The sequence below is a fragment of the Anolis sagrei genome, chromosome 1 (genome assembly GCF_037176765.1).
Source record: "Anolis sagrei isolate rAnoSag1 chromosome 1, rAnoSag1.mat, whole genome shotgun sequence".
NCBI classification, from domain to species: domain Eukaryota; kingdom Metazoa; phylum Chordata; class Lepidosauria; order Squamata; family Dactyloidae; genus Anolis; species Anolis sagrei.
In genome coordinates, this window is record NC_090021.1 from 143,083,369 (window position 1) to 143,111,068 (window position 27,700).

Here is a 27,700-nt window from a genome sequence, read left to right on the forward strand (position 1 = left end):
ACCTGGAGTAACAGCCATAAGATGTTTCTCTTCAATTGGCTTGCTCTATATCCATCACCATACTTCCTCCTGTACATATGGTTGAAAGTGCAATGCCTTTGTATATTCTGAATAGAAATACAGAACAATCATAAAATAAACAACTCAGGACAGTTTATCCTGAAGAACTCCCAATGTGTCACCAAAGGTGGCCTTGCAGAATTCAATTTAATAGGTGTCCCTTTTTCTTATCCAGGTTTACATTTCCACAAAGTTACAGGTGGCTTTGGGTTCATTAACTCTCCATCGAATATATGTCATAGGAGTGTTGTAAGGCTAAAGTGGTGAGTTGGAGATACACGTATGCCTCATGACCTCATGGGAGGACAAAGGAATGTAAATATAATCAATAATTAGGGAATACAAAGATGTTACATTTAAGATTCTAGATATGAGCTCTCTTTAATTTTGTCCATGGTGAATTCATGTCTTCACTTCGTTATGAAAATGTATAGGGCTGCAGATAGGTCATAGCAACTTCCTTGCAGTGCATTTCAATGAAGGTAAGTTGTTTTAAGTCATTCTTTAATGGCCTATTCTTTCAAGCAATCATATTAGATTATCAGGAAGACTAAAGAGTACAGTGCAGTGAAAAACAATCACATTGTTATACAGCGACTCGGGTAACGGAAGTCCTATAAAATGTTTGCATTTCCTTTTTTGCATTTCTTGTTAGACAGATGGCCCTCTTGCTTTAATGATAATATATTCAGACAACTAAAATCTAAACATAATTTTATTCAGTTTCACACAGTAAAAACACTATTTTATATTTACAAATAAGCGAATCCAGTGAAAGAAGAATATATTACAATTTGTCCAGGCACTGAGATAAATATGTTCAGAAATACATAGTGACATAGTTTTCCCTTATTAATCAATATCCACAAAGCAAGTCCAGTTTCACTGCTACCATTATATGTATATTAAAGTTTCCCCCCTTCTGGAATAAATTCATTTATTTTCTTCAAATCGCCAAATGACATTTTTGCAGATCCTCTTTGTGCTGGTTTTGCCTGAAAATGAGATAGAAACTATTAATTTTTGTATGCAAATTCAGGCTTCAATTGAGTAAGAATGATTACAATAATTTTCTTGAAAAACAATATGTAGTATATGCATTTTAGATATACAATGCATCTTGGAAGTAATGCACATTACCTGAGACTCATGGAATTTCCAACCGATCATGTAGTAGATCTCGAACGTTGCTGGTACTGTTCCATCTTTGTTTCCATACATTTCTATGGGGAGAGAGAAATATTTAAGATATTGGTCCTCAGCTTTTTCCTCTTCAGATATCCTGGATTACAGTCTCCATGAATCTATTCATCTTGGTCAATAGCTAGAGTTCTTGGGGGTTGATCCAAAACATTTGTAGAACCCAAAGATTAAGTTCAACAAATTATAAATTCCATGGCTTGAATCCACTTATACTTTGAATGAATTGTAAATAATGTCTTTTTACAAACAGCAGCACTACCAAATTCCTCTGATTTTCCAATCCAACTGTAGCCTTTTATGCCATTCCAGAAGCTCACTGCTCCACAGGAGTGACATTTGAATATGGCTTTAATGTGGAATGGGAAGAACAACAAAAGATGTGTTATGTGCAAGTTTCCCCTGATGCAACCAAGAATATTTAGCTTAAGTGCAAAAAGGAAGATGGACTACTTAGTGGAATGACCTGCAGGAAGAGATCCAACAGTGAAATCAGCTGTCAGAATATAAGATGCAACTAACGATCTATTTCTTCCGGCAGGCCTACCCAGTCAATTTTAATTTGTTAATTTTAAGATGCATTTTACCTGTGTGTATTTGTTATATGTATTTTAATGGTGCTTTGTTCTACTTTGCTGATTTAACTACGTTGTATGCACCTCAAGCCGCAAGGAGAGGCGGGCAAATAAACAAATAAATAAATAATAGCCAAAACAGACAATCTTATCTGTTATCCGTGTCCAGATATTGAAAAAATGGCACTGGATTGTGCAATTTTGATGCTTTATTAGCCATTTCCAGTGATGGGCAGCAGATACCCCTAGACAGACACCCAGGTAGCCAACTGCAAGTATCCATTTCTACTGAGATGTCTGTCTTTCAGATTCTTCAAGGGCAGGAGAAAGAATATTTATGGACCAGTATGCTGCTGCTGCATTCCCCTAGCAATAGTGGTAGCCTATAGCTGCTGCTGCTGAAAGCCATAGAAGAAAACGGAACAGCAATGTGCTTATCACTGTGATGTTTACTCAGTTTACGGAAGTAAATTTAGGCTCCTACTCTTTCCTGACATTAGCAGCAGAGTACACTTCAATACTTGGATGCTATGTCTTGGGGAAAAGAAGAGGAAAAAGGAGAAATAAGATATCTGTAATCTGCCATATTTTTTTCCAAGATTGATGAAACCAAGCTATATGCCACAAAAATACTCATAATCAACCAGAATTCAAAATTCAACTCTCTAATGAACATCTGATGACTTAAGACATGTCCCTGTGGAAAGTAACATTCTGATATAGTCAAAATCTCTCAGTTTCACTGGAAATCTCACTTACCCCTATAAACCGCTGCCGCGGCCAGCATGGTTGCTCTGTGTAGCATAGGTTTTCTGCTCCAAGAGCAGTTACTTTCTCCCATACCTAAAAATAGTTTTCAGGCTTTAAAAGAAATACATCATATACCATGAGTTTGACAGTGCATTTCAAAAATCTCACATGAAGCCTGATCCTATGTATGTTTACATATCTTAAATTTTAAAAAATGCCTGCCAGTTGGTAGGGAACTTTGCAGTAAATATTACAGAACAATGCTTCATATCACGTCTACTCAGAATTAAGTGCTACTGAATTCAACAAGACTTGCTCCTACTTACATACATACAGCCTGTATTTGTTTTAATATTAAAAAATAAAGCATTATCAGAGATTATACTTCTAACCTCTGCTTTGCAAAGTATTTACTCCTTTTGAATCTACTGTAATTTTGTTATGTTACAACCTGGATCTGAATTTAATTTTGGTACTTGATGTAAATATGTTAGTTGTGCAAGGAGTATATGCCCCGAGTCAGTCCTTGGTAGAGGCACCTTTGAAAACAGTTACAGCTGCCAGTCTTCTTGGCTAAAGCTTTGCCTGCTGTTCTTGGAAAAATTGTTCCAGCTCTATTCAATGAACAGCAACTTTAAAATCTTTGCCAGATTCTCAAATGCTTTGAATTCTGTGTATTTACTAGATTATTCTAAAATATTCAGTGTATTTACTATTTCAGGGTTACTTTTGCTGTTTATTTGATATGGTTTTGTTTCAGCAATGGCTTTCTTTTCACCACTCTTCCCTAAAACCAATTTTTGTTGATGATATGGATTATAGTTATTCCATGGATACGTTGTCCTATCTCAGCTGCCAATTTCTCTGGCAGACTGAGTCACAATATGCTTCTTGGTTGGTTCCCTAACATTCTTTCTTACCAGTCAATGAATATTCTTTCTGTTTCGTAATAATAGATTTCAAAGTGCCCCATGAAATGTTCATAATCTAGAGATTTTTATGACCTGGATGGTGTTTCTGCAAAACTTTATCTCAGACTTGTTTGGATAGCTCTACAATTTTTCTGATGCTGTTCATTTAGACCCCTTCTACACTGCCATATAAAATCCAGATTATTGGCTTTGAACTGGATCACATGGCAGTGTAGGCTCATATAATCCAGTTCAAAGCTCTACAGTCACCATCAATTCATGTCAGAGTTGGGCATATATCTAATTGCACTCTGCATCTTAATTTGACACTCACTCCACCAAACAATCAATGGGGAATATGCCTTAGCCAGCATAATGGGTGGTCAGAATTACAGTCCAATCAGAGGTTCTCAACCTGTGGGTCCCCAGATGTTTTGGGCTTTCAACTCCCAGGAATCCCAATAGCTGGTAAACTGGCCAGGATTTCTGAGAGTTGTAGGTCAAAACACCTGGGGACCCACGGATGAGAACCACTGATTTAAAGGGCGACATAATTGCCATCCCTGATCCAGACCTTGTTGTTGAAGACGGCTGCCAGTCTGCCTTTGACTTCTGTCAACTCAAGTTACCACAAGTGCCCCTGTCATCTGCAGCCCTGATCACCTCCTGTACAGTCAGGGCTGTGTATCCTGGGATGACTGAATCAAACTACTTTTAATGCAATCTTTCTCTTTTCTTACAAATTTCTTACAAATTTCCAATTTACCATGCATTATCTGATTTTCTAATCAATCACAGATATTTTGGCTTCTAGAAAGAGCTGTGACTCTGTGTGCTCTAACACTCATTCATTTGTCATTTATAGAACTTTTCAGCAGCAGCACATTTTTGTTCCTATTGACTTCTGACACTGTTCATCTCTTTGTCCACTATTTCTTTGAAAAGTGCACTTGCCTTGGAGGTCATCCATCAGTTCAAACATTCCAGGATAGTTAACTTGAATTTCATCAGTATCCTAAAAATAAAAAAATATATAAAGATAATTATATGATTCAGTTTAATGTTCTAAGCGGTTTCTAAATTGATTTATTGTATGCTGCAGTAAGATCATTTGAAATAGGACAAGATAATGATGATGTCAACAGCAACAGCAGAAGCATACCAGATATAGGTAAGCAGGGCTTGGTGTTTCCTACAGCTTAAATTTCACCCGAGAGCAATATTGCAACATTTGCAAAAGGTATATTCATTGTGGGTTGCGGGCTGGGGTAGTGGTCACCAATTTATTCAGACTAGATCAGGAAGAAGAGCCCATTTGTACAGTAGAAAAAATACTAAATGAAGAAAAGGGAAAGTATGCTCTTCATTGGAGAAGAAATGAGCAAGTAGGTTGGCTCATAACTACATAACTGACTAGGAAAAAAGGCCAAATGGCAGGGCACCTGAAGGAAGAGAAGACAGAGCAGGCCAAGAGGCAGACATATTTTGGGGGGGGGGGGGGGGGAGGGGTGTGTGCAAAAAAGAGAGACTAGAAACGTGAAAAAAGAGACCAGAAACAGAGGCGATAGGTGTGGGGAAATGCAACCGCATTCAAACATGTTTAAAGAGCTTCATATTTTGTGATTTAGGAAGTGTCCAACACTCTGATCTTCTGGCTGACATATATGCAGAAACATTGGCTTACATTCAAACAGTATTCCCCAAACTAAAGCCTACATCAGGCCAGGAATGCCATGTTAACACCCAGCATATGAGAAGAACAAGGAAAGGGAGAAAAATAAGCCATCACCTCACGAAGTGTGGCTTATGAAGCTCCCAGTTGTGTAAAGGGTAAAACCCCTTGTGCTGGCAGGACTGCTGACCAAAAGGTCAGTGGTTTGAATCCGGGGAACAGAGTGAGCTCCCATCTGTCAGCTACAGCTTCCCATGTGGGGACATGAGAGAAGCCCCCCCCCCAGGATGGTAAAACATCTGGGCAGCGTCCCTGCAGATGGCCAATTTTCTCACACCAGAAACAACTTGCAGTTTCTCAAGTTGCTCCTGACACACAAAAAAATCACTGTGTAAAAAAGGTGTATGTGTCTATGAAAGAGAGACAATTCAGAGACTGGATGATTATGAGCTAGAGCAAGAGTGAAGTAAACGTCACACAAACTGGCCAGATACTTTGCCGTAACTCTGATAAAATTATCTTAGTTGGGTCTCAGTGATCAGAAAGTTTATAACAGACTGAGATCTGAATATTTTTACTTCAACATGCTCCACGTCGGAGTGAAATTATGATCCATCAAAAACAATAAAAACAAAAAACAAATCCTGGATCATTTTGTTTGACTCTCAAGTATATGAACTGCTCCATGTTTTTTTGGAGCAGTCAGCCATCATTATTCTTTTCCCAATAATTAATGAAATAGCTGTCATACAAGCATACCATAAATAACATACTCATTATCAATGCGAACTTGATTGAGGCAAAATGATCATAAGGATTATAATTTATTGTTGTTCCTTCTTTTTGTGTATCTGTGCTTCAATTCAACCTAACTTCATTTATAAAACAAAAATCTTCTTTTCTATATAGATCAGGAGTGGGCAAAATGTGGCTATGCAAATGTTGGCTTACCAGCAGTTCTCACCAATGACTAGTATGATGGCAAGCGCTAACAGACATTACCAAATATACAACATTTGGGGGGGGGGGGGGGAGGCTGCACTTTGTCCAGCGCTGATACACATCAAAAGCTACTAGTAGTCTGATTCAATTAACATACTATTATAATTTAACTATGAACAACCTGCAACACAGAGTCTGCAGATCTCTATATCAAAACGAAAGATAAGCACATGTAGGAACTTTCTGAGCTGTTCCTTTCGTGAAAGGGATAATTACCACAGTCAGTGTGTTGAAGCCAGCTCTTCCCAGTAGATGTCCCAAGTCACTGACAGCAGTAAAAGGAGACACGTGTGGGGCAAATCCACCTTCCCTTTCCAGTTCGGCCAGCTGCAAAGAGCAGCGAAGCTCATATAATGTGTCTCCCCCGAACATAGAGCCAACAAATACTCCATCAGGTTTAAGGACTCGATGTACCTAAAATAAGTCACAATAATGAAGTCATGCATTACTATTTTTTTCTTTGAAGTAACATATAATTTTTGATCCTAAGGCAACCTAAGATCCAACCGGAGTACATCTTTCTAATTTCAATGTCATGGAAGGAACTTCATCAAACCCAATGAACAAAAGTATAACATATGGAGTTAAACTATAGAATTAGTTTACCCTCATCCCCACTTTGTCAATTAATGCCAAACTCAATCATTTAAAAACCCACTGTTCCGTTAAGATTATTCACAGCAATAAAAGAGAAAGCTGTATTATTTTTTTAATAGGGATATTAATCATTGTACTTACCTCATGTAGTGCTTTGGGAAGATCATTTACCCAATGCAAGCTAAAAAGAATTTATGTTAAAATGTGTTAAAAGTAAGTATAAGGTATTTCTCTTTTTACAAAAGTCAGACAGGCTATTATATGAGCACAATGCAAGCCCCATTATATTTGATGGAGTTTGTTCCTGGTTAGTATGGACATGACTGTAGCCTTAAGACTTTGAAAAACACTTTAGGGAAGTCACACTTTCTCAACCTCAGAGGAAGACAAAGGACAGTTCCTCTGAATAAATCTTGACAAGAAAAAGCACCCTAAGTCTGAAATGACTTGAAAGCACACAAAAACAACAATAATCCTAATTAGTCATTAATAATACCTTTTTTGGAAAGTGAGATGTTAAAAACATATTTGCGCCCCCAAGAGGCTTAGCCTATCAAATTTTGGTCCTTTACTCCTTAGAAGTTGTGCAAACCTGGTCTATGAGATCAGCAGCCATCAAAAGCTGTGCCTAGTCACCAAAGCAGACCTCAAAGTCAGCATTCACTAACTGCAATAAGATGCAGCCTTAAAAAAAGGAAAGAGTTATCCTTATCAAACTACACAAGAAAAGCACATTGTGTGCTTTTTTCTTGTGTGTGTGTTGGGTCCCCAGCCACAAACACACGCACATACACACAAAGAGAGAGACAGACAGAAACTTTTCTAGTAATAAACTGAACTATAGGAACAATAAGAGTAAGACCAAGAGTTGGTTTCAGAACTGTAGATCCTGATTACAACACCCCTCCCCCAAGCGCCCTATTCTTGCTCTATTTTATTCTGTCTCCATTATTCCAATTGTTAGTTACCTCAGTCCACTGACAACGAGATCAAATGTGTTTTCTTTAAAAGGAAGGAATTCTTCATCTGCTACAATGCTGATTCTGGGTATTTCAGATTCTATTGGTTTTTTCTAAATAAAATTAGAATAGAAATAGTTTAGGACCAAGGCTCTTCTACTTTCCACTCTGATGAATTAAACACTATATACTTTCTTACCAAAGCATTTTCGGCAACATCTGCTTGAAAAAGTCTTTCAATAATATCCTGGGGGGAAAAAGATCATGCAATTACCTACAAATGTTTTACTTGTTTTATTTTAGAGATGGAATGGGGATGCTGGCTTGGATGGAAGACAGTAAGAAAAGTGTACAATTAACTCATATTGACAGACCTTTGTTTTATTTTTAAAAATACAGGCTCACTCTCCATGTCCAAAATGCTTAGGAACAGACGTTTTTGCATTTCAGATTTTTTAAAATTTTGGAATACCTCTAACTGCATACACATAGTGAATGGGGAATAGGAGGAAAGAGGGCTAGTCACACATCCAGCACCTGCTGAGTTTTTCCTCTGGAAAATTTCACAGGGAAAAGAGAAGAGGCGGAAGTGTGGAGGGCTCTGCTTAAAGTTAAAGGTAAAGGTTTCTCCTGACATTAAGTCTAGTTGTGTCCAAATCTGGGGGTTGGTGCTCATCTCCATTTCTAAATCGAAGAGCCAGTGTTGTCCGTAGACACCTCCAAGGTCATGTGGCCAGCATGACTGTATGAAGCACTGTTACCTTCCCGCCTAAGCGGTGCCTATTGATCTATTCACATTTGCATGCTTTTGAACTGCTAGATTGGCAGAAGCTAGGCCTAACGGAGCTCACCCCGGTCCCCGTATTTGAACCGCCAACCTTTCAGGTAGCGACTTCAGCAGCTCAGCAGTTTAACCCACTGCGCTACCAGGGGCTCTGCTTACACAAGGTCTATGTAAAAAGCAGGTATCTCAGATATCTTCTCGGTTGTCAGGACACTTTTTGCCTTTCTGGTAAAATAACTGTTTAGCTAGTTCTGCCTGCAATAGAAGCACCAATAAGTCAGGGTTCACCATAATCCTGTCTTATCATAACATTTGAACCAAACTAAAAAGATCAACAGAACTGGCACTGCTGCTATACTATATGGATCTTATGCTTACTTCTACCATACAGCAGTCTGAGCTTGATCTGGACAATTTAAAGTCTTAAAAATAAAGAAACAATACCTTGTTCAAATGTTGAGCTATGTAGCTTCGTCCACAGCCCAGGTCCAAGGCAAGGGGGAAAGTCCTTGAAATGGATAAAATGGATCAGTTAAGAGCTGCTTAGTGTTTTGGGGAAATTCTGCCTTTTTCTTTATTCCTTCCTTTCTTTTTGTTCTGCCTTTCTCCTAAATATACAAATTCCTCTTTTGTATGCACATATTGGGGAGTATGCCACTGAAAGTACTCCCTAGACAGATTAGGCTAGCTCCCACTCTCCAAGTTTTTTGGTCGAAGTTGAAAACATGGCTCTTTAAACAGGCCGTTGACCTCCATGGTTAAACTTGAGGACTTAGCAATTGCTTCACTCCGGCACTTTGGATTGATATTTGAATTCAGCTGATTTATATCTGCAGGCAGTGCTGCATTCTATGGAATTTTAAATCTTATTTATTATGGATTATGTGCTGTTTTATTTAAAATTACTGTGTAAATTTATATTGCCTTTTTTAAAATATGCTTATGTATTATGCATTTTATGTGTGCAGCACTTTGGAGTGTTTTTCTGAGCTAACCCTATTCACCTCACTTTCTGTCCCTATGATCATTGGATTTTTTGAAAAATGTGGCTTATTATGGAAACAAGGATGGATGATAAAGCTTTAGTTGAGACACCTTTTCCCCATAACTCTTCCAGGAGTGAATTTGCTTTCGAGGAGTAGATTTGTCTCACTTTCTGTTGCCTCACCCCCATTCTTAACTATGAGTCATTTGTAAGATGTTTGTAACTTTATCTGCTGCCACTTTCCTGCACTTGATTTACCATGCAATCCTATGACTGTTTAGTCCAAAATAAGTTCTGCCATCTTCAATTAAACTTATTTTCTAGGATATGTATTTATATTGCCATTTATTAAGTGAGGCTTCGTAATATCTTCCTTAATTCAAAATGCAGAAATGTTCCCTATTACATCTATGAATTTAAATTAAGGAAACAAATAAATTAGGTTTCTTTAGATATTCCATTCAGAATTCAGCAGGCAAAACCAGGTAACTTCTAGAAACCATTTGCCTCCATTATACTAGGTTGATAGGAACCCTACCCGATTATGTCAACTACTATTGATAATGCTTATTATAACAATCCTAAAAGTAAAAAACCGGCACCCCATGGAATAGAACAGGCGGAAATCAAATCCATAGTCCCATCCCTTCCATGTATTACAACCTTCAACATTTTGTTCTACAAAATTATAGTGGGGGGGGGGGGTGTTTAATTTATTCTTAAATTTAATATATAAGGCTAATCTTTTTATAAAAACACATTTCATACAAAGTTGATCTACTAATACTTACCTAGCGATATCAAATACACGATCAGCTATCCTGCTACCAACCTGTAATACAATAAAAGTTAATATCCTTGTCCATCATTATGACTTTTGATTTTAGAAATTGCTTCATTTTTAAAAGTATATTGAAAAATGCAATTCACGTCAGATCACCAATGTGTGATAAGCACATTTAGAGATCTCGCAAACCGAGGAGACATTCAGATCAGGAACCTGGCATGTGGGAAGAACTTAAACATCTTTCCTCCAGAACCACTATAACAGCCATATCCCCAAGGCCAATTTTAGGCTTTTAAAAATAACTTCTCAAAACAAATTGCTTTTCATACTACATTTTTATGGAGCAGTGGGGAAGGGGCACCTTAAAGGAGGTAAATCTTTTTCATTTCTGCCTAAGGAATTCTGAAAAACCTCCTATAAGTTTCAGTACCCCCGTTTTTGTAGGGAATTGCTAACAAATCTTATGCTGGAACTGATGCAGTCTTGTAAAAAATCGTATAAATGCATAAACAGGGCCCTAAAATGTCATGGTTGAATTAGTCTGCAGTGCCTTGCATGCTCCTTGTCCACAGCTGCATGGCATACGGTAGACTCTTGTAGAGGTGAGAGGATCCCTCTTGAGCTTTGCTGAACATGGCATTTCTTGGATTTTCTCAGTGAGTCTGTAGATGGTTTGTAGGTTGTGTTTCCTCATCGGCTTCCCTATGTGATCAGTGGGTCCCTTGATGTATGTCAAGAACACTTTTCCTCTGGGTGGATCTTTGTCTCTACTGCCATGGCGTGTTCTCAGTCTTGCAGCTCTTCTGATGTCTGAGGTGGAGCATCCATTATCCTGTAGAGCCCAGTTTAGGTGGTTCAGTTCACCTTAGAGGAGGTGGGGTTTGCAGATTATTTTGCATGGTCTGCCAAGGCTTTAATGGTTTTTGTTTTTTTTTACTTGGGTGATGGTTGGAGTTTTTATGTACATATCTATCCGTGTGTGTAGGTTTTCTATAAACTGTATGGCCCAATTGTTGACCTGGCTTATTGAATTCTAGGACATCTAGGACATCAGTTTTTCTTCATTTTATTTTTCCATGGTGAAGTGGATGTTTGGATGCTGTTAAAGTGGTCTAGGAACCTGTTCAGTTCTTCTCCTCCATGGCTCCAAATGGTGAAGGTGTCATCCACATATCTGAACCATATTTTGTTATTTATTCATTCAGTCACTGCCACCTCTTCGTGACCTCATGGACCAGCCCATGCCACAGCTCGCTGTCGGGCTGTCGCCACACCCAGTTCCTTCAATGTCAAGCCAGTCACTTCAAGGATAACATCCATCTGAACCATATAGTGGGCTTTTTTGTTATTGTTTCCAGATCTTGTTTTTCAAAGTGTTCCATGTAAAAAATTGCAATGACTGGGCTGAGAGGACTCCTCATGGTTATTCCAATCAAAAAAGCAGGGGAATTCCAGACAGGAAACAAACAGGGTCAGCTAACACCTCCCAAAAAAGGTTTCTCCCAGGCAGGAAGCCATGAGGCTTTGAATCAGCAAGGCCATTCAAGGCTAATCGTGTTGGCCAATTGCAATATCCACACTTGCCTCAAGCAGATAAAAGTTCTTTCTCCCACTCTGGACATTTCAGATATATAAACCCCATTTGTCCAGTTTTCAGTGGACCTCTCAATCTCTGAGGATATATTTATTTATATTATATTTATTATATCAGGAGCAAACCAAGGGTACAGTCGTAGTGTATTTTTAAAAAACCCATGAAGTTTAAAAACTTGGCAATTATATTAAATGCCCTTTGACCAGTAGCTGGCCACTTGGAGTGCCTCTGCTGTTGCTATAAGGATGTCCTCCATTGTGCATGTGGCAGGGCTCAGGCTGCATTGTAATAGGTGGTCTGTGGTTTGCTCTACTCCACACTCGCATGTCGTGGACTCCACTTTGTGGCCCCATTTCTTAAGGTCTGCATCTTGTGGTGCCAGAGCTCCGCCTGGTCAACAATTTCCAGGTTGCCCAGTCTTCTCTGTACCCAGAAGGGATTCTCTCATTTGGTATCAGCCAGTGAGGAGCCCCACGATGGCACAGTGGGTTGAACCCCTGTGCCGGAAGGATTGAAGACCGACAGGTCACAGGTTCGAATCTGGGGAGAGTGTGGATGAGCTCCCTCTATCAGCTCCAGCTCCTCATGTGGGGACATGAGAGAAGCCTCCCACTAGGATGGTAAAACATCAACACATTTGGGCATCCCCTGGGCAAAGTTTTTGCCCAAAAGTGGCAGCCTCAAACCCAGAACATCCACCCATGGCTTTTTTTTTTTGTCATGTCAGGAGTGACTTGAGAAACTGCAAGTTGCTTCTGGTGTGAGAGAAGTGAATTCTCTCACACCAGAAGCAACTTGCAGTTTCAGAGTTGCTCCTGACACAAAAAAAAAAAAAGCCATGGGTGGATGTTCTGGGTTTGAGGCTGCCACTTTTGGACTCTCACTTGCTGAGGTGTTCCAGCGAGTATCTCTGTAGATCTTAGGAAGTTCTTTCTTGATTTAAGGCATTAACATGCTGGCTGATATCCATACAGGGGGTGGGCTGGGGATGTCACTGCCTCGGTCCTTTCATTATTAGCTGCTACTTCCCGGCAGATGTCAGGTGGTGCAATACTGGCTAAGCAGTGTAATTTCTCCAATGGTGTATACTTTCTGTGATAATGTGGCAATCTCTGAGGATGTCTGCCATAGTTGTGGGCGAAACGTCAGGAGAGAATGTTTCTTGAACATACTCATACGTCCCTCACTTGTTAAAACCCTCTTACGAGATATATCCTACCTTGTTCATGCCCACATTTGGCCTGGCCATAGGCTTTTAAATCCTCGTGTGTTATTGTTATATGCGATTTATATTAACTTGCATTGCATTGTATTGTTTTGTTTATTGCTTTTCCGTTTTGATGTGTTATTGGGCTTGGCCTCATGTGAGCCGCTCAGAGTCCCTTGGGGAGATGGTGGCGGGGTATAAATAAAGTTTATTATTATTGTATTGTTGAAGGCTTTCATGACTGGAATCACTAAGTTCTTGTGGGTTTTTTTCGGGCTATATGGCCATGTTCTAGAGGCATTTCTCTTGACGTTTCACCTGCATCTATGGCAAGCATCCTCAGAGGTGATTATTATTATTAAAGTTTATTATTATTATTATTCATTTATTTCAGTTTTCTATACCGAGCTTCTCAACCTCATTGAGGGACTCAGCCCGGTTTCCAGCCATAAAAAACATATACACTCATTAAAATATCATATAACACAATTACAAAAACAACTTTAAAAACACTATATATAAAACTACAGTGGTCAGTCATCCTATTAAGATGGATCTACATCAACTTCCATCCAGGGTCCTATGGTGTTGTCTCATTCATCGAAGGCCTGACTCCACAGCCACGTCTACACCCGTTTCCTAAATGTTAGGATGGATGGGGCGGTTCTGGCCTCCAGAGGGAGAGAGTTCCAGAGTCGTGGGGCCACCACCGAGAAGGCCCTGTCCCTCGTCCCCACCAGGCGCGCTTGCGAGGCCGGTGGGACCGAGAGCAGGGTCTCTCCAGATGATCTTAGTAATCTTGATGGTTCGTAGGGGAGAATACGTTTGGAGAGGTAAACAGGGCCGGAGTCGGCACTATTATTAGTGCCTGGAAAACCACTGCAACCAAGTAGTGCGAATAACTCTTGAAGGAGAGGATTTTCCCATCCTAGGGATAGATTCCTCTCACTTGCTGTTGTCTCACCCCCGGATGTGTGTAACTCGGGGACTGCCTGAACTTTGAGGAGGCCAATGAACGCTGCTGCGAACTGGAGGAGGCGAAGAAGGCCAAGGCGGCCTCCAGTCCCCTTCCACCCCTTGCTTCCTTCCTACCTCTTCGCGCAGGTATTCGCAGTGCTCGGCCTCCGGCTGCGCGGCCGCCCAGTTCTTCTGCTTCCTCTTCAGCCGCCGGTCGAAGGGGCAGAGGGCGCCGGGCCCGGAGGCCAAGAGGCGGGCGAGGCAGAGGCGGCGAGGCCCACGCAGCACCGCTCCAGGCCCCATGGCATCAGGGAAGGCCGCCCGCCGCTTCCCAGCAGCCCCTTCTTCGCATAGTGGAAGTCGCTCCCTTTCCACGCGCCACAGCGACGTCACGCGGGACCAGAAGCGCCTGGGTTTGGGAACACAGCGCGAGCAGAGCAGCTCCCCGACATTCACTTCTGCTTCACTTGGCCGTAGCTCTCGCGGCAGCTTCCGGAAGTGACGTAGTGAGCCGCGCGCCGAAGTTCTTTGAGGAAAAGGTCCAGCGCGTGGAGTTGTCGCCGAGTGAGTGAGAGGGAAAAGGGCACGAGATGCTTGGGTGGCGATTTGGGTTTGGTTTGGGGTGGGGGATGGGGGAGGGCTCTCTTGAAGCGAGGCTTTCCTTTCTCTCCCGCTGCCTTTCTCTCTTTGGTTTTGAAGGGACATGGGCTCCCGGTCGTGTGCCCTTCTTGTTGCCTTATTTATTTATCGTGTCAGGAGCGAACCAAAACAGTTGTATTGCATTACAAATAAACAAACGAAACACAAAGTTTGCAGACTTGGCATTCTATTAAATGTCCTTTGACCAGTATCTGGCCACTTGGAGTGCCTCTGGTGTTGCTGTAAGGAGGTCCTCCATTGTCAGAGGTGGCCCTAGGTCATTTTCAATGGTAAGCAAACAGTATTTGCCCCCCCCCCCCCACCAATCACTGATATATATTTTCTGTTCGTCGTGGGAGTCTTGTGTGCCATATTTGGTTCAATTCCATCATTGGTGGAGTTCAGAATGCTCTTTGATTGTAGGTGAACTATACATCCCAGTAACTACAACTCGCATATGTCAAGGTCTATTTTTCCTCAAGCGCGCCCCTGGGCAAAATCAACTATACTGCAAATGCTTACTTTGCGTAATGGGTTGAGCTGCCCCTGTCCATTGTGCATGTGGCTGGGCTCAAGTTGCATTGCATCAGGTGGTCTGTGGTTTGCTCTTCTCCGCACTCGCATGTCGAGGATTCCACTTTGTAGCCCCATTTCTCAAGGTTGGCTCTGCATCTCGTGGTGCCAGAGCAAAGTCTGTTCAATGCCTTCCAAGTCGCCCAGTTTTCTGTGTGCCCAGGGGGGAGTCTCTCATTTGGTATCAGCCATTGGTTGAGGTTCTGGGTTTGAGCCTGCCACTTTTGCACTCTCGCTTGCTGAGGTGTTCCAATGAGAGTCTCTGTAGATCTTAGAAAACTATTTCTTGATTTAAGGCATTGGCATGGGCATCCAGACGTCCCCTGGGCAACATCTTTGTAGACAGCTGATTCTCTCACAACCAGAAGTAACTTGCAGCAAACAAACCAACCAATGGACCTTTACAGGACTAACTATGACAGTAATCTCAATCAACATCAAAGGCATGTCACTGCCAAAGAACAGCTGCTTTATGAACTATGCCGAGACAAAAAATGTGACATGCTGTGTGTCCAAGAAACACAAGGATTTTGGGCTTCATCAAGAGGGGTATAGTGTCTAGATCAGTGGTTCTCAATCTTTGGGTCCCAGATGTTTTTGGCTTTCAACTCCCAGAAATCCTAACAGCTGGTAAACAGCTGAGATTTCTGGGAGTTGAAAGCCAAAACACCTGGGAACCCACAGGTCAAGAACCACTGGTAGTCATGATGAGAGTAGTCATGATGCCTCGCTATTCTGCTTTGGTCAGACCTCACCTGGAATACTGCCCAGTTCAGGGCACCACAGTTCAAAAGAGATATTGACCAGCTGGAAGGCATTGTGGTGAAGGCAACTAAAATGATCAAAGGTCTGAGACCATGCATCCCTATGAGGAGCAGCTTAAAGAACTGGGTATATTTAGCTTGCAGAAGTGAAGATTGAGAGGAGACATGATAGCCATGTATAAATATTTGTAACGATGTCATAACAAAGAGGGAGCAGGGTTGCTTTCTGCTGTCCTGGAGACTAGGACTCAAAGCAATGGGTTCAAATTAGAGGAAAGGAGATTCCATCTGAACAATAGGAAGAACCTTTTGACTGTAAGAATTGCTCAACTGTAGAACTCTGCCCCGGAGTTCGGTGGAGGCTCCTTCTTTGGAAGCTTTTAAACAGAGGCTGGATGGCCATCTGTTGGGGATGCTTTGATTGTGCTTTTCCTGCATGGCAGGTGGTTGGACTAGATGGCTCATGTGGTCTCTTCCATTATTCTATGGTTCTACTTTAGTTCTTTGGCCTGTTTTATTCAAAATGAGCATGAGTGAAGCATCAATTTGCAGCAAGACATATAATGAATGATAGAATGAGATACAATGTTTTACTAATATTTTGATGCCACTAGGCAGCTTTACCTTGGCGTTGTGGAAGGTAAACAACATGTGTTGCTGGGCTGTATGTTCCAGTGAACATGGAATACGGCCATACAATCCAGAAAACTCATAGCAGGCTGTTAGAAATTGTGGGAGTTGAAGTCCAAAACACGTGTAAGGCCCAACTTTGCCCATGCCTGTATTAGGGCCTCATCACACTTGAGCATTTATCCACTTTAATCCACTTTAAATGCTGTGACTGCCTCCTGCAGATTTCTGTGGTTTGTAGGCTTTGGTGGATGAGCACAAGGCCCTTCCATAAACTACAAACCCTAGAGTTCTGCAGGAGGCAGTCACAGCATTGACTGTGGTTGCCAGTCGGGTTCTGGCTGGTTGGAGCAGACGCCCCCCAGAAGACCAAAGTGTGTGTGGCGGATTGTATGGGAGAAGGTGGGTCTTTAGGTAACCTGGATCCAAACCATGTAGGGCTTTAAAGGCCCAAACCATCACCTTTTACAAAACCATACTTTTTTACTAAATAGAATCCTATAAAACTGTTCAAATGATTAATGCTCCTTTATGACTTTAATAGTTTTATTGGTAATTTTAGACGAAAGTGTTCTTATTTCTAAAAGTTTTTTTCCTTTTTTTTCTTAACAGTTCATATCTGTGCTTTTAGTTTGGAATTTCAAAATGGAGTCTAAGAAGGAAATTATAAATGACCAGCGGTTTTCCTCCATTACAAAAGATCCTAGATTTTGGGAAATGCCAGAAAAAGACCGCAAGATCAAAATTGATAAAAGGTTTCGTGCGATGTTCCATGACAAGAAATTCAAGTTGAAATACACTGTGGATAAGCGAGGACGACCTATTAATCACAGCTCAACAGAGGACCTGAAACGCTTTTATGCGCTTTCTGATTCAGATTCCGATGTTCCAGAATGTGATGATAAACAAACTGAGATAAAAAAGCGCAAGTCTAAAGGAAAGAAAGGCTCTGAAAAACCCAGTGCTGCACAAGACAGCAAAGTAGCAGTTTGTAAAAGCTCACCAAAGTCAAAAGCAGATGCTTTAAAAAATGAAGGCCAGAAAAGCAAACCCTTAAAGACCATGAAGAATGTGAAAAACTCAACTGCAATTGAATCTGTGCAAGATAAGGAGCTGGCACCAAAAAAGAAAAACAAGCAGGGTGTAAGGTCTGCAGAAGACCTTCATGAATGTCAGAAATCTTCACGGAAAGCTGTAAAAAAGGAAGCAGTGAAAGAGTGCACCATAGAAGGTAACGTAGACCATGAAAGAACTGAATTGTGTTAGTTAAATTGAATTAATTAGTGTCATCTTGTCTACGTTTTATCTTCCTTTCTTTGGAAGTAATTTTTATTGGTTCAGACAGGATTTGTTGTTAGGTGTTTCTGATTTATGGCAATCCCAGAGTGGTTTTATTATAGAGTTTTTTGAGGCTTAAGAGTATATGACTTACCTAAAGTCATCCAGTTGGTTTTCATGGCTGAGCAGGAATTTGAATTCTTCTTTCCAGAGTCTAGTGCTCAAACCACTATGCCAAGTTGGAGTTTCCTTGCGCAGAAAGTCTCTTGGCTCCGGCTTTCACAATGCACAACATTCAGAGCAGCAAACTCTTAATCATACCTTTCTCTTTCAACCAGACCAGAAAACTAACGTTACCTTCCTCTTTTCCTACTGCCTTTTCTCTTACCAAGCATTATTGTCTTTTCTGGAGAGTTATGCCTTCACTGATACAACCAAAGTATGATGGCCTCAGTTTAATCAGCTTTTAGGATGAGTTCCCTAGAATTCTCAGTTACTTAATGGCTTGCATATTGCTATATTGTAAAGGTTATAGATACATTGCTTAGTGCAATGCAAAAGCTATTTAAAAGAAGTTGAGAAAAATTGTAATATGTCACTTGCAATTTGGGGATAGATAAAATAAAGTGGTGTGAAAACCACTTTTCCAAAATAAATATACTATCAAAATATTGACATATTTAAAATGGTATTAAAATAATTGCTTCTTTTATTTCTTATTTATGATAGAATTTTTCCCATAGTTTTCCAGAAAATTTTGGAAAGCGGTTATAAGCATGCTATTATCAGCTTTTATGAAATTATTTTTTTAATCCACTAAGTGAATCCTTTAACAATGTTCTATTCTTATTTATACACATATCTAATGTATGTGTGTGTATATATATATGTAGATTATTTTGTTATGATTGTTATAGAATCATAATTATTATTTTAAAATATTTTATTTAGATTGGGGGTGTACAGTGTGTAGATTAGGGATGTACTATGCCTACTGATTGCAGCCTCCAGGATCATCACTCCCCAGTCAACATGTTGTGACTCCTCCCCAAATACTTTTAGGGGTCACAGCGGTGTTTTGCTGCATTTAAATCCAAGAAGATCTTTCCCTGAAACAGGAAGTAATATCCACTTACTTCCTCTTTTTTTAGAAGGTCTTTCCTGAGCCTGAAATAATGCCAAGAAATGATCCACAAACAGGTTAAAGACCATTAGAGGACGGAATTTCTTTTCTTTATGTGGCTTGATGCAGTGGAGAATTATAGCCATCCCAGCTGTCCTGTGGGGAAAATTCCCTCCCTAGTATTTCCCAGTTGCCCATCCCTGGTTTGGACAAATAGTATTGTGCACGTCTGCTAAACACTCTGTTTTTCCACCTTCATTTAGCAAAGGAAAATGATTCTTCTGTCAGTCCTGCCAATGAAAAAGGTTTAAAAAACAAAACTTGCAAAAATGAGGAAAACTCTGACCTTGAAGAGTCGGAACACAGCCGAGAAACTGAAGAGGAAGAAGAGTCAGAAGAGAGTGGAGACCTGGAAGAGGAAAGTGATTTGGGAGATGATGGAGAAATGATGGAAGAAAGTGATTCCGATGAAGAAGAGGAAGAGACTGGAGAAGAAAGTGGCACAGATGGTGATGAAAGTGACAGTGGGCCAGATTTGGCGAGGGGGAAAGGCAACGTTGAAACTAGCTCCGAGGAGGAAGAGGAAGATGATATGACAGAGTTATTTCCAAAAGAAGCAGAAATTATACATAGATGGGGAGAACTCACTAAAGATGCCCCTCGTGCAGATGAGGTAATGTTTCTAGAAGGGTGGGCAACCCATTATACCATCCAGGTGTAATTGGCTGACATTTTAGATCATCCTATCCAGCATGGTAAGTGGGCAGGTTGATAGGAGTTTTATTTCAGCAGCACTTTTGAACCAACATCCCTACCTCTAGCTTAAAGAATTATAAAAGTGGTAACTGTATAATTTATGATTTCAATAGTTCTTCAGCATGCTAAATACCTTTTATTTCATCTCCCCCCTCCTTTACCAATCCTAACAATGTTTATTATAAATCCTGTTGGTACTTACTCAGGTAGCTCTCATACAGTTTCAACTTGGGCCACAGCAGACCTATGGTAATTAAACATTATGAATGTCTACTCAGAAGAAAGCTCTGTTAAGTTCAGGGGGATTTGGTGGCAGACAAATGTGCACAGAATTGCACACTAAATAATACCAAGTGGATAGACTCCATGTGTAACAAATGGCTTTGACCGTGAGGTTTCATCTGCACCTCTGCATTGCTGAAATCTAGAACAGTGGTTCTAAACCTTTGGTCCTCCAAGTGTTTTGGACTTCAACTCCCAGAAATCCCAGCCAGTTTACCAGCTATTAGGAATTATGGGATCTGAAGTCCAAAATCCCTGGAGGATCAAAGGTTGAGAACTACTGGTCTAGTTGAACCAGTGCTTTTGCCAGCAACATGCCTTTGCAACTTTTTATTCCTTGATGAGGGAGACAAATTCATGTCATCAGCTGGTAGAATTTTAAAAACATACTAAACAATTCCACCATTGTGACAGTAGACACCAAAAGTAACTATGAACACTTATAGCAAAGGCCATTTTTTTAAAACTCCCAACTTGAAAGAACTTTCCCATTAAAATGGAAAGGATTGTGTGATTTGAGGGTGTGCACACACATGTGTATTGATGCAATTAACAAATTGAACTTATTTGAACTTCCAGAAACTGAAACCTTTTGCTCTTGATACGTATTTCTAAGTTATTTTGTTAACTTATTATTTTGTTAACTACATCCTTGAATTCAGAACAAACTTGGGAGAAGTGCTGTTGATTTGTTCTTTCATCAGCTATGCAGACATACTCACATTTTCTAAACTATACCAATACATTTACATCTTGTGATGTTTCTGGTCAAGCAAGAATTCCAAGGTGAAGGAGAGGGACCTAGTCTTATTAGAATATCTTTGCTGGACACATAAGGTCAAGCTGTGGCTTGATGACCTTATTTTTCAGTCATTCTCTATGACGGAATATTTGATCAGATTGGACTGTGAGCTCCCTGGTTCCCGTGCTGTACAGAAATTTAGATTTCTAACAAAATGTTTGATTTACTTAGAACACAATGTTGTACTCTGCGTCAGGCCACAGGGAAAGGCAAGTAATATGACTGTGGTTATTAGGCATGGAGATCATGCTTTGATAAGTTTATGTTGCCTTAAAGTGGGGTCAAGTTACAGTTCAAAAGAGCTGGAGAACTTGCTCATAAAGGTTAGACATTGTTTGTTATAAAATGTGTGGTTAAAGAACCTGTTTCCTCCCTTTACACAGATCACATGCAGATTGGCGGTTTGCAACATGGATTGGGATCGACTGAAAGCCAAGGATCTATTAGCTTTATTCAATTCATTTGTGCCCAAAGGTGGTGTTATTTTTTCTGTGAAGGTAAGTACTTATTTTAACCATCAAAATGACCTTAACTGTCTTTGCTATGAGATTTGTAGACACTAAGTGCCTAAAAACAACTGATAAAATAAACACACAGTACAATTCAAAAAAGTAAAACCAATAGCATATAAAAACAACAATTTAAAAACTCAGATCAATGCCCAATAATCTATGGTGACAACTGCCGTGAGACATGGCCAAATTGTAAATAAGACAAGGGAATAGGATAGTGCAAATTGTAGCTAGGGAACAAGGGCATAAGATGAAAGTGCAGTGCCATGTCATTAATTGTGTTTACATTCTCAAAGACTTGTTTAAATATCCAAGTCTTCAAATCCCTATGGAAGGAGGATAGCGTGGAGGCCTGCCTAATCTCCCTAGGAAGAGCGTTCCAAAGCTGGGGGGCCACCACCGAGAAGGCCTTCTCTCTTGGTCCCCACTAACCACACTTGTGATGGTGGTGGCACCACGAGTAGGGCCTCCCGAAGATCTTAATGCTCACTCAGGTACCTGGGGTAGATGCGGTCACAAGGATAGGCGGGGCCCAAACCATTTAGGTCTTTATAGGTAATCTGCACTTGGAGACCAGAAAGTTATCGGTAGCCAATGGAGCTGTTTTAATAGGGGCATTGTATGCTCCCTATAGCCAACTCTAGTTAGTAGTCTGGCTGCCGATCTTTGTACCAATTGCAGTTTCCAAGTTGTCTTCAAAGGCAGGCCCATGGAGAGTGCATTACAGTGATCCAATCTTAATGTAACTAAGGAATGGACCACTGTGGCCAAATCTGGTTTCTCAACATATGGTCGCATCTGGCACACAAGCTTTAAGTGTGCGAAGGCCCTCCCAACCAAGGCCGGCACCTGAGTTTCAAGCATCAGTGCTGCATCCAGGAGGAACTCCAGACTGCAGACCTGTGTCCTCTGGGAGTGTAACCCCGTCGAATACGGGTAGCCATCCTATACTCCAATCGGCCTCACAACTAACCAGGGGGACCTCTATTGTGTATGGATTAAGCTTCAGCTGGTTAGCCCTCATCCAATCCATCACAGCAGCCAGGCACTGGTCCAGGATCCAATGGGCTTCCTTGGAGTTAGATGGAAAGGAGTAGTAGAGTTGTGTGTCATTTGCATACAGATAGCACCAAACTCCAAAACTCCGGATGACCTCTCCCAGCGGTTTCATGTAGATGTTAAAAAGCATGGGAGATAGAATGGAACCTTGCGGGACCCCACAGGTCAAAGACTAGGAATCTGAGCAGGTGTCCCCCAGCTTCACCAACTGGATGCAATTCTCCAGGAAGGAGCAGAGCCACTACAGTGCAAGACCCATTCTGGAGAGCTGCCCCAGAAGGATACCATGGTCGATGGCATCGAAAGCCGTTGAGATATCCAAGAAAACAAACATGGACACACTCCCCCTGTCAAACTCTGCACAGGTTATTCACCAAGGCGACCAAAGCTGTCTTCTGTGACCAGGCCTAAAACCAGACTGGGATGAATCAAGAGAATCAGTTTCATCCAAGAATTCCTGGATTTGAGAGGATACCACATTCTCCAGAACCTTGCCTGAGAAGTGGAGGTTAGAAATAGGCCGGTAGTTGTTTAATACCGAGAAATCCAGAGATGCCTTCTTCAAAATTAGTTTTACTTTGAGTCCTTCTCCAATCCTGTCCTAGTCATTTGGGTTTGTGAAAAAGACAGCAGAAATAATGTATATTGAAAACCTTTGTCCATATTGCTCTGACATAGTTTCATGTACCTTTTTGATGGTTTCTAGATTTATCCTTCAGAGTTTGGAAAAGCTAGAATGAAAGAAGAAGCAGTGAGCGGACCAACAGAATTGTTAAGCCTTCCTGAGAACGTCACAGAGAAGGACAGGTATTTAATGTTTGTGAAATGTTTGTCCTTGTGAGCTCACAACCCTGTCCACATTTAGTCTTCATAGCCCAAAGAAATGAAAAGCTTTAAAACATAATTTGCATCATAAACATGTCTTCCCTACTTTGTTATTGTTATGTGCCTTGAAGTCATGGCTTATCTGTTCCCACTTCCTTGTGCATCAAGTTTCTAGGAACCTATTATGAACTCATAATAGGTCATAGTCATAATCCAGAATACATCTTCCTTAAACTTGTTGAAAATCAGCGGGGCATTGATTTAGTTATGATTGATTGAAAACGTTTTAGTGAATTTTGTAAGCATGACTATAGGTGCATCTACACTGTAGAATTAAAGTAGCTTGAAACGGCTTTAATTGCCATAGCTCAATACTGTGAAATGGGAATTTGAGTTTTGCCTTCCCTGCCAAAGAGTGCTGGTGCCTCACAAAATTACAAAATCCAGGATTCCATAGTGTTGAGCCATGGCAGTTAAAGTGGTCTCGGCACTGGAACATAAAAAAAAAAAACCTGTAATATTTCAGTCCACTTCAGATTGTTTTTTCTTTCTCCTTTTTTTTTTTTTTTTTGGTGATCTGTGCAGACTCAAAAGGTACAGGGCAGAAAACTGGTCTCTGGACCTGCTGCACTTACCCACTCCTCATTTACTATGTTGATCATGTTTCATATGACAGTCTGATCAAGGCATAATAGGGAAACCATTATTTTCCTCTTCATAAGTGAACCACAGTGAACCTTGAGCTTTCATTTTCCCTCTTAAGGAAAAGAGGAACCTTCCAATTTTCTGTCTACATAAAAGTTTGTCTTTTTGTACCACAAATTCTGTTTCTAGGTGACAATCCAGTGGCTCTTTGTGATGCCACTAGATTGGCTGTTGCTAGGTGCTAGCTCTCTGTGATGTCACTAAGAAATAAAGGTGACGTGTTTGCAGGGAACGAAGAAAAAAAAGGGCCACAAGAAAAGTGGAAAAGTATGAGGAGAAGGAAAGAGAAATATGAGATAAAAGCAGGGGGGAGGGCGGGCCTTGGACACCTGGGCATCACCGGGTATCTAAGCTAGTCTATACACATAATAAAAAATGAAAGTCTGTATGTGTGTATATGGTAGGGGTATCCACTTACACAGATAGCTTCCCTCCTCCACAAACAGCTATAACCCACAGTGCTTAGGGGCCTCCAAAAGCACTCCCTCCAATGACATTGCAGGTTATAGTGAGTGCCGCATCCCAGTGTTCCTTTCTCTCTCCATTGGCATGGAATTTGCATGACACCCCCCCCCCCCACCTACTGCCTCTCCCTTAACCCTTTCCTACCCTTTCCTATAGTGCACAGTAAACAGACATACTGGAGGGAGTTGGGGGACTGACTCCACATGATGGAAGTTGTAGTTGTGTAATAGCTGGCTCAAAGAAGTTCTGATAGCTCTAAATGCATTCCATTTGCCCTTATTTATTTCAGTGTGAGCAATTTGCAGCATTATTTGATTGGCTTGTAAAATCCTATTGCCGTTTTTGTAGCTCCTTATGTATTATTGAGGAGCTCCTAGAGGCATTTTCATGCACCATGTTCTCCTCCTCTCTGGCCCAAGTGCTGTTATCTTTAGCTGAACTTTCTTTTAAAGGTATGTTGCAGTTCACCCTGCATCAAGGCACAGCACTTTGATCCCCACTGACAATGGAGCTGGACCACATTTGGCACACAGAACCCCCATGACCAGGTTTGTGGGTGGGGGGTTGTGGGAATTGACACTACTCCAATAGGCTCTCAGGTTACACTCCACTTACTTACTTAGGCGATCCCTCGTTGGACGAGTAAGATGGTCTTCCATCATGGGTTTCCCTGTGGGTCCGTATGTGGCTGTGGAGCCCTATTCTTGCTCTGCATCTTCTTCCGCGGTGAGGGCATTGGTTTCCAGGTGGAAGGCGGTCCCGGTCAGGGTTGGCTTGACGCGCCTTCCTCCTGACACGTTTCTCTCTTTCACCCTCCACTCGTGCCTCCTCGAATTCTGCAGCACTGCTGGTCACAGCTGACCTTCAGCTGGAGCGCTCAAGGGCCAGGGCTTCTCAGTTCTCAGTGTCTATGCACTCCAATAATAATGGAATTAGAAATTAGTAGGGGGAAAAAGAAATAAGGTGTGGAAATATAATAGTATAATTACAGGGAGAAAGGAAGATAGCGAATATATGGCCAAGCAAATTAGATATTACTTTCAAGAAAATAGCGGTTCATCCTAGGTGAGTACAATTTGGGACGCAGCAAGGGTTGTGGTCAGAGGACATTGCATCCTCAAACACAGGCTAACTAAAGAGAGATTGTATGCAGATAGACAAAATAAAATCCAGAAAATAAAGGACCTCCAAGCCCAACAACAGATCAAGCTTAGGGTACAAACACAGAACCTGACTGAAACACTGAGAAAGGAATTAGATGAATTGGATTTCCCTCACAATTTGGAAAAAGACAAAATCTAGTGAAAAATTAATTTCAAATTTCATGAAAAAATTGGCAAAATACCTAAAAAACAGCAAGGAAAAACTGAGGGTTAAGGCTATAAAGACTCAGGAGTGATTTCCGTTTCCGAGGGGTAGATTTCTCTCACTTCTTGTAAGTCGGATGTTTGTAACCCAGGGACTGGCTGTTTATGCTTCCATACAGTTTCCACCACTAGATGGAACCTTGTTTCCATCTGTAGGTGAACAAACACCAGTATTATAGCAATTATGTATGTGATCAGTTTAGTACTAAAAGTCTATGTTCCTGAGTTTCTTCAATTCAAAGACTCACTTTTTCCCTATATAAATATTTCTAAAAATGCAGTGTGTCTTAAAAGCACAAATGTGTCTTATGTGTTTTTGGTGGTAGTGGGACTGAAATTAGGGAACATCTTACAATCTATGAAATCTTACAATTTCAGAGATACAATAGTTTAATTTTATAGCAGTATGATAACATAATGTATCTTTAGCAAGGAAAAGAGAGGAAACCGAATTTCAAAAATTACTGTGTAGGAAGCCCTGTTTTTTGTTGTTGTTTTTTTTTCCATGTCAGGAGCAACTTGTGAAACTGCAAGCTGTTTCTGATGTGAGGGAATGGGCCATCTGCAAGGACGTTGCCCAGGGGGCGCCCATATGTTTTACCATTTTGTGGGAGGCTTCTCTCATGTCCCCGCATGGGAAGCTGGAGCTGACAGACAGCAACTCACCTACTTCCCAGATTCGAACTGCCAACCTTTTGGTCAGCAGTCCTACTGGCACAAGGTTTTAACTCAGCGCGCCACTAGGAGCTCTGGAAGCTCTGTTTTAAACACTGTTTTAACTGCTAGGATGCAATTTCTGAAAGGAAAAGGGATCCCTCTGGATACATATTAGGCTGTCAGGTGTAATGGGAGTAAGTCTTTGTATGTTGGAAACTATAAGTTCCATCTCAAAAATCTGTGCTAGGTTTGAGGTCTGTGTGCATGCAAGGTATGTGGTGAGTTCAGTGGGTCCTCTGGATCTGTCTTCCGGATTTGATGCCAGGATCCCACACAAAATGTTTAGTAAGGTGAATGATCAAATTCCATACTATTAGATTGCAGCAATATGTGCATGAATGCTTCAGCCTGGACATGGTTATGTTGCCACAATTTTATGTATCAGATGTGATGATCCCCAGTTGATGGAAATCATGGATTCAGGGCCCACAAGTCCAGCATGTCTGTATTGAGATAAGCTACCTAATGTCTAAAGCACATGTGTCAAAACCTGCAGGTTCAATCTGACTGCCATGCCATTCTATATAGCCCTTCAGATGCTGAACTACAGCTTCTGTAGATGTCATGACTAGAGTTGATGGAAATCGTGATACAGTAACATCAGGAAGGCTGTTTAGTGAGGATAGTTGGTTTCTAATTTAGACAAAAGGCTTGTGAATATCATGTCTGACTTTAAAATGTTATCTAGTCTCTCCCCAACTTCAGAACAATAAGTGCGATTGAGTTGCAATTCCTGTTATCCCCTGCAGATAATCAAAGATGATGGGAGTTGTTGTTCAATGACATCTGGAGACCCAAATTGGGTTAAAACTAAAGAGCACCAATCATTATGTAAAAAAATATAGCTGGCCCCCTCTATCCACTGATTCACCATCCATGGATTCAACGGCTCTTTGAAGGCAACCATAAGGCTGGTGTTGGCCTCGATGAAAATAAGTTTGACACTCCAGGTCTAAAGTTGGTTAGGTGGAGAGACAGTTGGCTATAGATCAGTGGTTCTCAGCTTGTGTGTCCCCAGATGTTTTGGCCTTCTAGAAATCCTAACAGCTAGTAAACTGGCTGAGATTTCAGGGAGTTGTAGGCCAAAAAACCCGGGGACCCACAGGTTGAGAACCACTGTTCTAAATGTTTTGACCTTCAACACCAAGAAGCCACGGCTAATG

The 27,700-nt window shown here is 41.0% G+C and overlaps 2 protein-coding genes across 2 annotated transcripts in view; one reads left to right on the forward strand and one right to left on the reverse strand.

Annotated features, from left to right (window-relative positions):
• Window positions 1–757: 757 nt before the first annotated feature.
• Window positions 758–14,353, reverse strand: NDUFAF5 (NADH:ubiquinone oxidoreductase complex assembly factor 5). Its single transcript, XM_060786061.2, has 11 exons — window positions 14,176–14,353; window positions 10,287–10,327; window positions 8,955–9,018; window positions 7,926–7,973; window positions 7,736–7,839; window positions 6,909–6,948; window positions 6,387–6,584; window positions 4,451–4,511; window positions 2,595–2,678; window positions 1,201–1,283; window positions 758–1,055 (listed from the first exon to the last, which is right to left on the reverse strand). Exons 1-11 carry the CDS (start codon window positions 14,341–14,343, stop codon window positions 966–968), a joined length of 981 nt encoding a protein of 326 aa, XP_060642044.2. The 5' UTR covers window positions 14,344–14,353; the 3' UTR covers window positions 758–965.
• A 162-nt stretch (window positions 14,354–14,515) lies between these two features.
• Window positions 14,516–27,700, forward strand: part of ESF1 (ESF1 nucleolar pre-rRNA processing protein homolog) — a 47,228-nt gene continuing 34,043 nt past the window's right edge. Inside the window, exons 1-5 of the mRNA XM_060786045.2 lie at window positions 14,516–14,604; window positions 17,259–17,877; window positions 19,311–19,720; window positions 21,271–21,384; window positions 23,165–23,265. Coding sequence (XP_060642028.2) covers window positions 17,292–17,877; window positions 19,311–19,720; window positions 21,271–21,384; window positions 23,165–23,265 — 1,211 coding nt within the window. The 5' untranslated portion in view covers window positions 14,516–14,604; window positions 17,259–17,291. The remainder of the gene's footprint in view (window positions 14,605–17,258; window positions 17,878–19,310; window positions 19,721–21,270; window positions 21,385–23,164; window positions 23,266–27,700) is intronic.

What these genes read in the sequence shown, in the direction of transcription:
- NDUFAF5 (XM_060786061.2), bottom strand. Translation starts at nt 14,343, where the DNA reads ATGGGGCCTGGAGCGGTGCTGCGTGGGCCTCGCCGCCTCTGCCTCGCC. An exon ending in GCGAATACCTGCGCGAAGAG is followed by an intron (nt 10,328 to 14,175) that starts GTAGGAAGGAAG and finishes ATTGTATTACAG; the next exon opens with GTTGGTAGCAGGATAGCTGA. An exon ending in GCTTCAACACACTGACTGTG is followed by an intron (nt 4,512 to 6,386) that starts GTAATTATCCCT and finishes TTTTATTTTTAG; the next exon opens with GATACTGATGAAATTCAAGT.